General features: G+C 49.9%; 1 protein-coding gene across 4 annotated transcripts in view; it reads left to right on the forward strand.

The window, feature by feature from the left end:
* The window catches only part of Arhgap22 (Rho GTPase activating protein 22), a 157,602-nt gene continuing 141,446 nt past the window's right edge, over nucleotides 1-16,156 (forward strand). For 2 of the 4 annotated variants that reach the window (XM_017600084.3, XM_063275360.1), the window contains exon 1: nucleotides 2,501-2,758. In XM_017600084.3, coding sequence (XP_017455573.1) covers nucleotides 2,707-2,758 — 52 coding nt within the window. In that variant the 5' untranslated portion in view covers nucleotides 2,501-2,706. The other 2 variants (XM_063275358.1, XM_039094464.2) reach the window with 2 other exon arrangements.

The raw sequence follows: 16,156 nt of genomic DNA on the forward strand, positions 1-16,156 counted from the left end.
CCGAAGAAGGAGCCCCCGGAGGCTCGGGCAAAGGCAGAGAAGCCTGCTCTCCAGGTCCAGATGAGCAGAGGTGAAACCCAGGTGAGCCAGGACCACTCCAGGAGAGCCATACACAGCAGCGACCTTGTGTGGGGTGAGTGGGTAGCCAGGGCTGCACAAGTTTCCTGACCCCAGGCTGTGAGTTTATTCTTTAACGATGGACTTTAAAAACCCTCCTAAGCCACATTAAATTGCTGCGTGGCTCGGAGCATCCGGATTCCACAGTGAGACCCTCCCCCAGCCGCTGTCAGGTGTCACATAAATGTGTGCATTGCGCAGTCCTATGCCAGCTGTTATTAATGCCTGCAGGTGGGGTGAGGTAGGGCACAGGGGCACTGGCCCAAGTCCAGGGCAAACAGATCTGTTGTGAGCCATGGTGCAGAGCCATGACTAGAGCTGAGTCATGCTCAGGGAGGCGTCCAACTCACCCTCTAGGCCGGCCCCAGCTGTGTGCAGGCTTGGCTGGGTGTGGCCTGCTCTTGACCTTGCTTAGAAAGGTAGGTTAGAAGAGGACTGAGGTGGAGGTCTGGATAGCAAACCGCTTTCACAGAGGTGACCCCTCTCTACTGCAACCCCACAGTAGCATACTGGTTTAGGAGCTACCCCTCCTCAATTCCCGCAAACACACACACACTTGTAACAGTCTCCTGAAGTCTATTCCAGCATCCACCTGTCTCCTCTACCTGCCACCTCTGGGCTTTCGGAAAGCCAGCACCACCCAGTTCCTGAGATGGGATGAGGACCCAGCTGCTTTAGCCAATCAGAACACTGCACTCACTGGTTTGGATTCAGTCGAGTGGGTTGTTAGTGCCCGAAATAAAGGGAAGAAGGACTTTGACAGGCCTTTCGAAGAAGCTCCCTGGTTTGTCTAAGACTGGAAAGTCTACTTTTTCCTCCAGGTCTGTGGGAGAGAAGAAATGTTAGCCCCAAAGCTGATTCCAACATAAAGGGAGAGGGGGGAAAGGAAGAAGGAAGGAGGAAGGGGAGGAAGGAGGAGGAAGAAAGGTGAAGGGGAGAGAAGGAGGAGGGGGACACACCCCAGAAGCTAACAGAACTGGAAAAAAAAAACAGACTTGATTGACAGATTGACAGTGTCAACCTGCTGGATCCAGCCACATCTGCCACCAGTTATGAGGATGCTCCTCCTAAGGGAGCCAATACGCGCTCGCACTTGCATCCCTGAATCCAACTTTAACTCCAACTTTGTTTCTTTTTAAATAGGCTCTCCGTGAGGGCACAGGCTGGCTTTGAGGTCACTCTATAGTTGAGGGTTACCTTGAACTTTTGATTCTCTACCCTCACCTCCTGATTGCTGGGCTGTGAAGCCAGAGCATTCATCCTTAAGCCTTGCTACAGTGGGTTTGGGTGCCTCCTCCCTCTGTGCCCTTACCCCAGTCCACCTATGCTTCCAAACTGCATGCTTCTGGACAGACTGAAGGTGTCACTCCAGATCTCCCAGGGTCTCTGAGGTCTGTACCAACTCCAGGGTCTTCCTTTCCTGGCCCCATCTCTGCCCTGGAGGCTCCCAGCTCAGCTCAGTATTCAAGGCTGTCTGTACTCCTGGGTTCCAGGTCATATCGACTTTTTGAGTTTGGGCACTTGCAAATTTAAGGTTTAGTGACTGCTTCAGTCTCTCTGCTATCCCAAAGGCAGTCTGCCTTCTCCTTTCCAGATGCTGTCCCATCACTCCCCGGGGGCCAGTCAGTGACAGGAACTGTGCCCAGATGCTAAAGTGCAAGCCAGAATCATTCTGCCCCAGCAAGACCCACAGAACACCAGCCACTAATCCATAGCCCCAAGCTTCCATTCTCTGCAGCAGGGGGATGGACCGATTTAGCCCACATCTCTACCTCCTCCTCAGCCCTGCCTCCTCTGGCCCAGCCTGGAAGAATCCACCAGGAACTTGTTACAAGCTCAGCTGGTAGAGGCTAGCAAAATGGAGACAGGGTGGGTAGGGGAAGAACCTGGCTTTGCTTTAAGTCTTCTGGGACTCCCTGTGAATGGCGTTAATGGCTGCAGAAACGCCACTTGGCTAGTGACAAGCAAGGCTTTTGTTTTTGTTTGTTGTTTGTTTGTATCTGTTTTTCACAACTGTAAATGACATAACAACGACACACTTCCAAAGATAGAATGGAGAAGTGGTACACAGAGGATGTGACAGAGTTTTCTTGGCTTCTGCCCCACACATGCATGGACCACAAGCCCCAGGGGCCATAATGTGTGCCAGGGGCTGCCAGCACGCTCAGAACAATCTGCACACGTTGTTCCCTTACTTAGCTCCATGTTGTTTCCTCAAGTCTAGTGGCTAGAGCCCATGGCTCCCAGAGCCTTCGCTCCTGCGGATGAATCTGTCATCTCCACCCTCTGAGACGCGGTCGTGTCACTGCTGGTCCCATTTCACAGATTTGAGGAACTGATACTCTGACTTCTCCACTTCTGCTCTCAAATCCCCATGGTACACGCTCCACAGAGAAACTCGTCTCTCGCTGCAGGCTTTGTGTTTGAAATCCAGGCAAATGCCTGGAAAGGGCGTTCTAAATATATATGTCTTTACTGTAGATGCTGATCGCCCGCTGCTGAAACCGGGAATTAGCTCGTCTCTCTGAGGATGTGGCTGCTGCCTTCCAGAGAAGATACAGGAGAAATCTGCACGCTGCCAGCTTAGAGATGCTGCCGGCGGCTTCCAGCAAAAGAAGAACCTTCGCCTCCAGATACTTCAGTAAGAATTTGGCTCTGTGTGGGGAATGACTGCCTGTGTGCTTGACCCTTCGCTTAAGGGTGGGGTCGATCGGTGAAAGAACCTCCTTGGTCTTGTGGTCCGTGGGCACCATGCACCCGGGGCTCAATCCTCCTCCAGCTCTCAGCACAAGCTGGTTAACCAGCACTCAGCCATGATCCCAGCATCTGTTTTATGTGTGCCTGAAACTCAGGCTCCAGCATGAGAGCAAGTGTCAAGGGTCCTGGGCTCCAACGGCTGGGGACTCTAATGACATTTGATGTCCATGAGGATCACTATGACCACAGATGGCTTAGACACTAGATAAAGCTTCCACAGGGAGAACTGGGCAGCCCAAGGCTCCTCTGTCTGTGCCAGGAAGCAACCCAGTCTGAGAGTGAGCTGAGAGTGTAGAGGATGATTGAATAACTCCAAGGAGTTCTGGGAAGGCAGCAGCTAGTCACGGTGGGACTATTATCTGTTTGAGTCACCGGCAGAAGATAGTCTGGTATTCCCTTAAGATTCTGGGCCCTTCAGTAACTGAGTCTGGTAGGTGCTGGGTTGCACAGATGTTGGTGTGACCTGAAGGTGTAAGGTTATACAGGTGCTGAGCTTCACAGGTGCAAGGTCATACAGGTGCTGAGCCTCACAGGTGCAAGGTCATACAGGTGCTGAGCCTCACAGGTGCAAGGTCATACAGGTGCTGAGCCTCACAGGTGCAAGGTCAAACAGGTGCTGAGCCTCACAGGTGCAAGGTCAAACAGGTGCTGAGCCTCACAGGTGCAAGGTCATACAGGTGCTGAGCCTCACAGGTGCAAGGTCATACAGGTGCTGAACCTCACAGGTGCTGGGTCTTAGAGGTGGTAGGCCCTGCAGGCGCTACTTAAAAGTGTGGACACTGGCTAGACCTCAGGCAGGAAGGAGCTGGTTGTGTTGGTAGCTGGGTGGTATTCTCTGGTAGTCTAGACCTGAGCGCTGAATTCCAGAAACAGATGCCATCAGTGGCATCTTCAGGGATCTTGGTCCTCTATTAGAAACTGAAGGAGCTCTTCAAACTCTCCAAGTTCCTCTGGAGACTTCTGTTTAACCAGCCTTAGGTGGACCCCAGACTTCAGCACATTTCTAAGCCTCCGCCAGCACCAGGAAAAAGTGAACAGAGCCGCGGGGCTTGGACTCCCGCTGTGCCTCTGTCATCCTCAGCAGGCACAGCTTAGGTGAGGAGAAAGTTTCTTCTTTCACAAAGGCAGGGTTGGGTGGGCTAGAAGCCGGGACTGGGCTCTGAGCTCTGGGCTAAAGTCTAGGCAGAAGCTCCACTCTGGGGAGAAATCGGGGTGTGGGCAGCTAGGATCACAGCATCTGACACTCGGCAGGCATTCTCCTCCAGCTGGGGTCACAGCTGACTTTTGTGGGAGGATCAGCTGCCAGATTTGTCTGATATGATGGATTGTCCCCACTGCCCTGCTCTGGAGGGCATGTGCCAACCTCTTGATAAAGGGACAAAGACCGTGTTACACGAGAATTTAATGAATAAGATTGAATTGATTTTTCTATTAAAGTAAAATTCACATGGCAGAGGGTTGGCCGTTTTGAGCTATAAAATCCAGTGGCAGTCCAGACAGGCAGTGTGTTGTGCGGCCACACCTCAGACTATCTGATAAGTATTGTCATCCCGCATGGAATAAGCGGTCCCCGCTCCCATCCCTGACTGCCACCAGTCCGTCTCTCTGTCTGCATGGATTTAGCTGCTGGACAGATCTGAGAAGTGCGTGCGTGTCTCTCTGTGCACTCAGAATGCTGTCACCCAGGTTCGTGGGTGCTATAGCAGGTGTCTGTGCTCTCTGCCCATTGACTGCAATGGTTCTAAGCGACGATTGTCTCAGACACTTAGGCAACTTTCTCCTGATCCCACCCCCACCCCCACCCCGCTCCTGGTTTAGTCGTTACAGGAACAGAACTGACTGATAGAATGAAACGTGTGTGTGTGTGTGTGTGTGTGTGTGTGTGTGTGTGTGTGTGTGTAGATTTATTAGAATGATGTATAGGTTCTAGTCCCATCTCCCAACAGAAACACCAAGACTTTGGTAGTTGTTCAGTCTGAGAGTCTGGATATCTCACTTGGTCTTCAGTTTATGTCGAAATCCCAAAGAAGGTTCTAGAACCAGCACGCTATTAAAGCATCTAATCCTGCCTCCAGAGAAGGATGGATGGACTCTCTATTGAGAATTGGGACAAGCAGGCAAAAAGTTAGCGTTTCCTTCTTCCGTGATCGCCTACCTATTTGGGCTTGCCACCAGGTTGGCTCCGATGTAGGGTAGGTCTTCTGACCTCAAATGACCCAGTTAAGAGAAGTCTCTCGGGGCTGGGGATTTAGCTCAGTGGTAGAGCGCTTACCTAGGAAGCGCAAGGCCCTGGGTTCAGTCCCCAGCTCCGAAAAAAAGAACCAAAAAAAAAAAAAAAAAAAAAGAGAAGTCTCTCACGGGCGTGCCCAGATGCTTGGGTTTTAGTTGATTCCAAATGTAGCCAAGGTGACAGCTGAGCTTAGCCTTCGCACCTAGAGAACGTTATTGAGGAATACAAATTTGCCCTTGACTGCTACTTGCAAAAGTTTGGGACAAATATACAGTTCTTAGGGATTAAATCCCTCTCCTGTACCTGATAACATCACCTTGCACACCAGTGTTCTGCCAGAGGACCTGCTGGAACTTTCCGCGTAAGAGGAAGCCAGAGCCACATGACTCTGTCAGATGCTTTTGCACCTCGTGAAAGGGTCACATAGTTAATGTCCTCGGTTCTATTATGTTAACAAAAGGGACAGACAGGTAACATACCTCTCGGGTGTCAAAATTAGGCAGCTGTGTTTCTGAAATCGACCCCATTGGCTAATGGTTCACATTTTTATCTTTCTGGAGTTTACTTTACTGGCTTGCTTGTGCTTGGCACTGCTGTGTGTGTGAGATCTTGAGGAATGAAGGCAGCAATCTTCTTTTACACACGGTCTCCTGTCTGGCTTTGACATCAGACCATCAGTGAGTTGTGAACCAATTCCATTCTGTGTCTGTTCTAGTCAGGGCTACTGCTGCTGTAATAAAACACCATGACCGAGAGCAAACTGGGGAGGAAACGGTTTGTTTGGTCCACACGTCCACATCACTGTTCATCATCAAAGGAAGTCAGGACAGGAACTCAAACAGGTCAGGAACCTGGAGGCAGGAGCTGAGGCGGAGACCATGAGGAATGTGCTTCCTGGCTTACTCATCATGGCTTGCTCAGCCTGCTTTCTCACTGAACCCAGGACCACCAACCCAGGGACGGCATCACCCACAGTGGACTCAGACCTCTGACATAAATCACTAATTAAGAAAACTTCCCACAGCCAGTTCTTACGGAGGCATTTTTCTCAATTGAGGTTCTCTCCTTTTTAGATGATTCTACCTTATCGAGTTGATGTAAAAGTGGCTAGTACAGTGTCAAAGTTTGCTTTCTGTTATGATGAAGACCACAACCAAAACCAACCTGGGAAGGAAAGGATTTATTTGGCTTCACACGTGGAAGTCACACAGTTCATCGCTGAGGGAAGTCAGGCCAGAAGCTGAAGCAGAAACCGTGGAGGAAGGCTGCTTACTGGCTCAGTCTCTGTCTCGTGCTTAGCCAGTTTCTTAAGCAGCCCAGGACCAACTTCCCAGGGACGGGGCCTCCCACAATGGCTCTGTCTTCAGCATTCATCTTTAGTCAAGGTAGCTTCTCCCAGATATGGTCAAGGGCAATCTGATCTAGGTAATTCTTCAGTTGGGCTTCCCACTTCCTGGTGACTCCAGGCTGTGTCAAGTTAACAATGAAACTAACCAGAACATTCCTTCAATGAAGGAATGGGAAGCATAGTTGTTTAGGGCCTTGGGTCATTGTCCTTCTTGGGCTTGGCTTGCCTTGGGGGTGGCCCACCGTTTGTTGGCATCATTTGCTCACGGAATTCCCTTGTAAGCCTCTGTAGAGTTGTGTCAAGAACTCCGTTTCCATCGCTGGGCCTTTTTATTACTATTGGCCAATCTGGTTGAAGGACTGCTGAGTTTATAATCTTTTCAAAGGCCTATTTTTTTTTTTTTGGCCTTTTGATTCTCCTCTCATGCTTTGCCTTTTCTGCTCCACTGTCTCTGACTGAACGTCCTCATCTTCATGGTTTCCTTTTCATCTGCTTTGTCTCTTGCTTGATTTTGGTGTCTTAAGGTAAGCATGCACGTTATTGATATCCCAATGGACGCACCCAGAGTTAAAATCGTGTTAGTTTCAAGTATTTGACAATTTCCAAAACTCTTTCTGTTATTGTTTCTAATTTAATTCCAGTATAGGAGGAGGATGTACGTTGTATAATTCCAATTTTAGCCTTATCAGAACTTACTCTAGCCTAGTATGCATCTACCATGAAGGATATTCCAAATATCCCTATGAACAAAATCTATCCGTATGAGGCGCGCCTTGTGTGCTGATTAACTCAAATTACTGATGTCACATCTTCTATGAAGCTTCTGGTGTCTAAATGTTCTTCAGTTACCGAGATCGGAGCATGAAAATCTTATGATTTAATTCTCGGTTTTCTTATTATCTCACCACTGCTTTTTGCTTTGAGGTTTTTGAGGCTTTCTTTCTAGTCGTGTACACATTACTATCTATTGCTCCTTCTGTGTTAGCCTCCCAGCATTGTGACAAAATGCCTGAAAAGGTCAACTTGCTGGGACTTTGAAGATGGCTCAGTAGGTAAAAGCTCTTGTCATGCAAGCATGAGGACCTGAGTTCGAATCCCCAGACTTGCAGAAGCTGGACACATGGCACAAGCTTCTGAAATCACAGTGCTGCTATAGCAAGATGGGAGGTGGAGTCAGGGCAATCCTCAGACCTTCAGTCAGCTAGCCTGGCCTACATAAAATAAACAGAGACTGTGTCTGAAACAAAATGGTGCAGTTAACTGAAGGGGACAGTTAACATCTCAGATTGTCTCTGATCTCCACATTCACATTAATACACACAATGCACATGCACGCACACGTGCGTGTGTGCACGTACACACACACACACACACACACACACACACACACACGGGGGGGGGGGGAGACGGTCAGCTTTCAAGCTGGTAAGGTGTGGGTAAAGTTACTTGCTGCTGAGTTCAGTCCTTGGAATCCACAGTGGAAGGAGAGAGCTGACTCCTGAGGTTGACCAGCCCCTGGCATCCACAGGAGCACTGAGGCATGTCCATACTCACACACAGCAATAATGATGACACTGATAACTTTCAAAAGGAAAGTTTTGAAATCAGTTTACTGAGGAGAGAGTCATAACCACTTGTCCTTCGCTTGGGTCCCTGGCAGCACAGAACCTTTCCAGGAACGTGGGCCAGAAAGCTATTCACCCACCACATCCAGGAAGTAAAGATTGAGTGAAAAAAAAAGAGTCTAAAGCCCTCTGTCTTCCTCAAGAACAAGTGACTGATCTCTTTCCACCAAATGCCCATCTCTTTAGGACCCAGTAGCAGCTCAGGCTGGGGACCAAGTCTTTCACTATTTAAGCCTTTAGGACCTCTTCAGATCAAACCATAGCCGCTTGCTGGTGTGCCCCTGAGTCAGTCCCGTGAATACTCCTGTCCTGGCCTCTCTTTCCTCAGCTTCTGTTTGATGGTGATTGACATGACCAGTGCCAGCCGTCGTACCAGCTTTGGTGTTGCACACCTTTTCCTTTAAGCCTGTGACTTTGAAGCCTTGTCATGCAAGCACAAGAACCTGAGTTCGAATCCCCCTTACACATCTCTTACAGAGAGCATGTGATCCATCTCACCACTCTAAACAAATACTGTAGACCTGAGTTCCCCCTGAACTCCCACAGGAGTTTGTCTCACCCACAAAGTCACACACTAGTGGTATTCAAAGGTTGTAATTTAATCTGTCTACAGGAAGTGACTAGTATGTTTAATGAGTAGAATTTCTGCACATCTGTTAGAGTGGATTAAATATAAAATGGTGTAAAATTAAACATGCACTCGTAGACTCTTCCCTTTACTCCTTGTTTCTATGATCTCCGGTCTTCAGTTAGTCCATGGCTGCTGCTCTGCCAATTGACCCTTCCTTCAGCATTTCCTCTAACTCGGATCTGACTGCAAGTACTCCTCTGCCTCGGCACACCAGGGAACGCTGCCATCCTGCTTTTCTGGTTTTTAAAGTTGGCTTTGACACGGGTTGGCATTGATTAGCAGTTTTCATTTTTCTCTCAGTACTTCAGGTGTCCCTCCACCTCTAATCAGGTCAGCACTCCTCCCTATCGCCAGGCAAACTTCTAAGCAATCACATAGGTACAGGTCAGAATCACCAGGCTGTTCAAGCTACTTTCAAGCCTTTGGGGTGAATTGTAAATTCTGTCATCTCATTGTTCCACAACACCAACCCTGGCACTGTCTATCTGTCCACAGCCACCTCAGTGCTAAGATGGATATAACTCCCTGTGTCTCTGTGTCTGTGTCTGTGTCTGTGTCTGTGTCTGTGTCTGTGTCTGTGTCTGTGTCTGTCTCTCTCTCCCTCTCCCTCTCTCTCTCTCTCTCTCTCTCTCTCTCTCTCTCTCTCTCTCTCTCTCTCTCTCTCCTTCCTTCCCACCCTCCTTCCCCCTCCCTCTTCCTTCCTCCTCCTCCTTGGCATACATCAAATAGGAAAGTTCCATTCTTCTTTTCTTTAAGTATTTTTTCTGCTTTCTCCCTCCCATCTCCATCAGTCATGTAATGCATCTCCACGCGTCTCCACGAGTCTCTTTGCAACTCCACACATCTCCACGCATCTCCATACATTACAAGCGCACTGACGGAAGTGCTTGTTGCTGTTTTCTATATCTCTGCAAGTCTGTTCCCTTTCTTTCAGCCCTGTTGTAGCTTGTCAGTCCCCTGCCTCGGCTGATTACCTGGGGATCACAGGCCAGCTCCATCAGGCACAGCCATGTTGAATCATCTCTGTTTATCTACTCTCAAGTGCACTCGTTCTCTCTTCTACTCCCCCACAACACTCCTCGTGCTCCCCACACACGCTCCTTGTGCTCCCACACATGCTCCTCGTGCTCCCCACACATGCTCCTCATGCTTCCCCACACAAGCTCCTTGTGCTCCCCCACACATGACCCTCGTGCTCCCCACACATGCTCCTCGTGCTCCCCACACATGCTCCTCGTGCTCCCGCACACATGCTCCTCGTGCTCCCCACACATGCTCCTTGTGCTCCCCACACATGCTCCTTGTGCTCCCACACACATTCCTCGTGCTCCCCACACATGCTCCTCGTGCTCCCCATACATGCTCCTTGTGCTCCCACACACATTCCTCGTGCTCCCCACATATGCTCCTCATGCTCTACCACACATGCTCAAGCTCCCCCACACATGCTCCTCGTGCTCCCCACACATGCTCCTTGTGCTCCCCACACATGCTCCTCGTGCTCCCCACACATGCTCCTTGTGCTCCCACACACATTCCTCGTGCTCCCCACACATGCTCCTCGTGCTCCCCACACATGCTCCTTGTGCTCCCACACACACACTCCTCGTGCTCCCCACACATGCTCCTTGTGCTCCCACACACACTCCTCATGCTCTCCACACATGCTCCTCATGTTCTACCACACATGCTCCTCATGCTCCCCACACACACTCCTCGTGCTCCCCACATATGCTCCTCATGCTCTACCACACATGCTCCCCAACACATGCTCCTCATGCCCTACCACACATGCTCCTCGTGCTCCCCACACATGCTCCTTGTGCTCCCACACACACACTCTCGTGCTCCCCCTGGAGATTTTAATTTTAATAGTGAGTCTTCCAAGTCAAGAAATTCTGTTCTCAATTTCCATCTCCCTGAAATTGCTACTCCATCACTCTCACATCTCCTTGAGGTTCTTTACGGTTTTCTTTTAGCTTTCTGAGTTTACTGGCAGAATGTTCTTTTTTAAGTCCTTATTTGTGAGATCCAAACCATGAGGAGGAACTCAGAATCCCTGACGGTGTACAGCTCTGTCTCCCTTTGGCTTTATACATCTCTTTTGGTGTTTTTAAAAACTGGATGCTTTACCTACGTATGCTGTGGCTTCTCTCAAATACCTGCAAGAAGCAACCTAAGGGAGAGTGGGTCTGCTTCATGGTTTCACCACAGAAGGCAAGGAGCCTGGGGCTCTGTCCATGGTGGTGGGAACTCAGGAAAGATCAGGAAGTAGAGAACTTGGGCCAGAAGCAAAGCCTCACTCCCAATGGCCCAACATCTGCCACTTACAACCCCCTGTCCACAGCCTTACAAAACAGGGCCGCCAGCTGGGGACCACATATGTGAACACTGCCCTGACAGGGGGACATTTCACGCTCAAACTATACTATTTTTTTCGTTAGGGTTTTTGTTGTTGTTTTGTTTTGCTTTGAGACAGGGCCTCACAGGCTGGCCTCATACTTATGACCCTTCTGCCCCAGCATCCGGAATGCTGGTATTACAGACAGAAGTAAGCCACCACACTTGCTAAATGTAGGCACTTTAGATAAGAGGTCAAGTGCTTTCTTTGACAAATTGCCGCCTTTCACATCTCTGTTATGTGTGCACTTTAGTCTTGCTTTTGCTTTTAAATGTGGCTTCCTTGTGGTCACCCTGTTCCTGTGATGTTTACTAATCCACTAGTGGGTGACTCCTGCCACTACTTCTGTGGGAGGGCGGAGAATTCTCTCAACGGAGAACTTGCCCTACCTAGCTCTCACGTCAACAATATGGCCAGGCTTGAGTCAGGCAAGAGCACCTGGGAACTGGGGCCAGTTCTCTGTGGCCTCCACTGTAGGAGCTCCCAGCCCTATCACAAACATACGCCCCATGCAAACATGGTGGTCTTCCCAAGTCTCTGCTGCCAAGACGACAGAGGCTGCTTGCTATTTGGCTGTTGCTGACTGCTCAGAACTGAATGAACCATTTCTGCCTTCTGCCGAGTCTCCATCATGGCTCCATCCTGGTAAAAACTCTCTTAAGAACTGAGCTGGAGGCCAAGGGCAAGGAGCAGCCCTAAGTAAGAAAACCGCAGACTTATATTGATCTTTCTCAAAAGTTCGGCAGTTATTTCAATTAATAGTATTTTCTTTTTAAATTATTTTTTATTTTTTATGTACATTAGATTTTGACTGCTCATATGTCTGCATGAGGGTGGCATGCCCAGGAACAGGACTTAGAGTTTTGAACTGTCCCATGGGCTCTGAGAATTGAGCCCAGGTCCTCTGGAAGAGCAGCCAGTGCTCTTAACCACCGAGCCATCTCTAGAGCCCCCCGAACAGCATTTTCTGATGGTGTTCACACACTTGGTTAACTCCTGGGGTTTGAAAGCTGTTGTGTTTGTCAGTTTTGTTTATCTTTAGAGTCGCATCTCCCAGTTGTAGCTGGGAGTCTTGCCTTCTACCTCTGTGGTTCAGGTTTCCCCGGAGTCTGCTCTCCTCTCAGGATGAAGGCTCTGTCCTCTCACTTTGTTGCTACCCCACAGGTGCTCATACAAACATCACTTTGACTAAGGAAGGGGGGAAGAAGGGGTGGTTGGAGCTCTTTGCATAATGAATGATCACCACAGTTATACCTGACACATTATACATTTAATTACCGTTGAGTGAATGTGTGACTTTGAATGAATGAACAGCATGGGGGGGGGGGGAGGCAAATGAGGTCAGGTGATCTTGCTGAAGCCCTGAAATAGAATAAAAATGCTGGGAATGAAAAAACTGCAGAGCAGAGCACTGACCTGTATGCAACCAGAGAGCTACTGAGGAGGCATCTGGGGCTTCTGGCTGGGCAGTGGAAAGGTTAGTTTGATGTAAGATCATCTTGCAGAAGCCAGCATCCTTCATAATGATGGCAAGCAAACACGCACACACACACACACACACACACACACACACACACATACACACACACACCACAACACACATACACACACCACAACACATATACACACTCACACACACACATACACACACACTCACACACATACACACACACATTCAAACATACATAACACTCACACACACACATTCACACACATACACATACACACATTCAAACACACACACACACCACAACACACATACACAATCACACACACATACTCACACACACATGCACACACACACACACATTCAAACACACACAGCACAACACACATACACACACATTCACACACACATACACACACATACACACGCGCGCACATGCTAGAGACACCTCGTAATAGCACATAGAGAGCAGAGTAAGGGCAGAAGATGGGCTCAGCTGCTATTGTATGCTGTTAAAATGAATTGGCTAGGGTGGGGTTGGGGGCAGAGTGTGTCAACCTCACTTGTCATTCCCTGGGAACAGTTCCAGGTTTGTTTTTTGAAATAAGGTCTCTCACTGGGACCTCGTACTCAGTCCTGGGATCCTGCTCTCTACCAAGCTCAAGTCACCATATTACAGCATTTTTTTTTGTCTGACATTAGTGCTGAGAGTCAAAGTTAGGTGCAACAAATGCTTGCTAACTTAGCTGTCTCCCCAGCCCCTGGTGGCTCTCCATAGAAGTCGCTGGCAAGTGGTGGGGCTGTGTGGGGAGTGGGGAGGGAAAAGCACTGTTATCAGCCACTCAGCTCCAGATGTTCTCTTGGTAAGAGATGAGTCAGACTGTAGACTTGTTCCCCCCTTTCCCTCATTTCTCCTTCTAATGCTTCGACCAAACTAAAATTGATAATAGCTAGGAGTTCGTCTCGTCCTGAGTCAAGCTCAGCTCAGCAGGCAAACATGGCCCAGAGTGGGCAGTCCTTCCACTTTGCAGGTGAGGAAACAAATCCCCAGACAGGAAACAGAGAAACTGCATGTAAGTGTGGGTCCCCCCAAAATACATCCTAAACAAGGGCCAAGGGCCAGGTGGAATACTGGGGAGACCAGCCAGGAAGCAGAGCTGTGGCTGGAGAATGACCAGAAGAAAGGGAGGCTGCGACTGGGGTGTGGGGGAGACCATTTCTGTACCAGCAGCCTCCTAGCAGAGACTCTGGAGAAGGCTTGAGAGCCTTCAGTGGAAGAGACATGGCTCCCCAGTGTACTGAACTCATTTGCCTGGCTCAGAAGGAGCCTGAAACTGGTAGCCAGCACCCAGCTCACCCAACAGGGAACTCTAACCACGGCTGAAGCCAGAGCTAGCGAAAGGCATGACAATAAACAATTAACGCTTTGCCGAAACTACCACCTACCCAACCCAGGAATCTTCCTGTCACCCAGTGTAGGACACCGGGTGAACCGGAAGCCCCCTGACGCATGGAAGGGCTCAGAGGGACCCTGGTCTGGTGACAAAGATGGAGAAAACAGTGAGCAGAGAGGGGTCCAGGAGCAGGTGAAGTGACTTATCTCAAGGTAGCCCGTCCCCGAAGCCCACCCTGGGAAACCTTTCCTGCGCCTGGAAGACCACTGCTCACAAAAGGGGGTAAGAGAGAGGTAGAGCGGTGTGCCTGGCCAGCTTAAGGAGAAACTCACTTCCCCACGGTTCCAGAAGCTGGAAGCTGGAAGTGAAGGCAGGGTTGTTAGCTTCGGAGCACCCCTCTTTGCCTTCAGGTTCCCGTCTCCCATGCTCCTTGTGGTCATCGCCCTGTCTATGGCTGTGTTCTTACATGCTCCTCCTAGAAGGACACCTCTCATAAGGACTCCTCTTAGAAAGCCACCGATGGTGGCTCCAAATTGGACTAGAGCCACTGTATGACCTCCTGTAACTTAGCCACCGCTGTGAGAACCCAGTCTCCAGCAGCCACACTCCGAGGCACTGAAACTTGAGGTTGTATCCCGCGAGCTTGAAGGGAACTCAGATCAGCACCCTTGTTTGTCTCAGCTCTGAAGGGCTACGAAGAACCTGTGCCCAAGAAACAATGCTGGCAGAACCCTCAAGCAAATGTCTAGACAGATGCGGTGCCAGACAAACTGCCCTCCAGGGAACCAAGGGGGCTGAGTCGGCAGCTTTTTCAGAGAGCCAGCTTCCTGTGGTCACTCCTGTTCCTGCCCTGGGGAACAGCTGGGGAAACAACACCCCTGTGGTGGGTGGAGAAACAAAAACCACAGCTAGCCATGGCCTCTGTTCTCTGCCCTCTGCATCTGCCCCATTCAGTCAGCTCAGCAATGGCTACTCCGGCACCTTATGCTGCCCCTTAGGTGGGAAGGAGAGAATACCATACTAGACCGTCCCCTACAGAGCTTACAGAGGGCTTGGGATAAGCCCCGAATATTCATGAGTTCCCTTCTGATAATAAAACACCACAGTTAATCTCTGACTGGGAGCTAGTGTGTGTGTGTGTGTGTGTGTGTGTGTGTGTGTGTGTGTGTGTGTGTGTGTGTGTGTGTGTGGTTTGCTCCGTGTACAGAACAACCTCCAGTCTCTGTCCTCAGAAGCCACTTTTTTTTGAGAGCCCCAAGGGTCTGCCTGTCTCCACCTCCCAGCACACACCACCATCCCAGCTTTTTACCTGGATTCTGGGAGTAAAACCCAGGTCCACATATTTTTAAGCCAAGCACTTTAGGAGCTAAGTGATGCCCCCAGCCCGACCATCTCCCAAGTCCTTTTGCAGCTTAAAAAAAAAAAACAGTGGAATGGTGGAAACTCAGAACCAGGGAGCTCACCCGGATCCTGGCATGCTGTCTGCCAGTTGTGTCAAGGTTCTAGAAAGAATTCAGGCAGCGGAGGGGAGGGCCGAGCACGGCAAATTCCCTTGCCGGGAGGCAGAAATAGCTGCTTCCATCTCCTGAGGACTCTGAGGAAGAGCGTTTCTCCTCTTTGAGTAGAAATGCAATCGAACGGTGGTAGGCTGAGCTGAGCAGCCAGCTTAAGCCCTGTGCGTTGTGTCTGTCACTGTGCCCATTTTCCAGTGGTACCTGCTGCTCACAGAGCCTGCAGGCTCTCGGAAGCCTGGGCCTTGGAAGTGAACTGAGGTGGACATAGCAGGGGGCTGGGCGCCGTGGTCAGGGAGGTGTTGGATGGAAACCCAGGCGCACAGTAGGCTCAGTTGGCCACTTTCATCTCTGGGGCTAGGTGGGCTTATTGTGGCTATCCTGTGTTGGGCAAGATGGGGAGAGCTCTCTAGCCTCACGAAGACCAGCCATTGATGCTGACTCCTTCAGGAAAGGGTATAGCTTAAGTGAGAAACTCCCAGGAGAGGATGTTTCCACATAGAGTTAGGTCAGTGTTGTGGGGCTGAAGGCCTGGTCCTCTTGGTAGAGACAGCCACCTAGCGTTGCTCAAACTGGCAGGCTGGGTCTGAGAGGCCAGCCTAGCCACCTCCCAGCCCTGACTTTTCACATATCGCACACACCCTTTGGGGCCTCATTTTCCTGTATAATATTGAAGTCACAAGGGAGTCTGTTAC

The sequence above is a fragment of the Rattus norvegicus genome, chromosome 16 (assembly GCF_036323735.1).
Source record: "Rattus norvegicus strain BN/NHsdMcwi chromosome 16, GRCr8, whole genome shotgun sequence".
Lineage (NCBI taxonomy): Eukaryota > Metazoa > Chordata > Mammalia > Rodentia > Muridae > Rattus > Rattus norvegicus.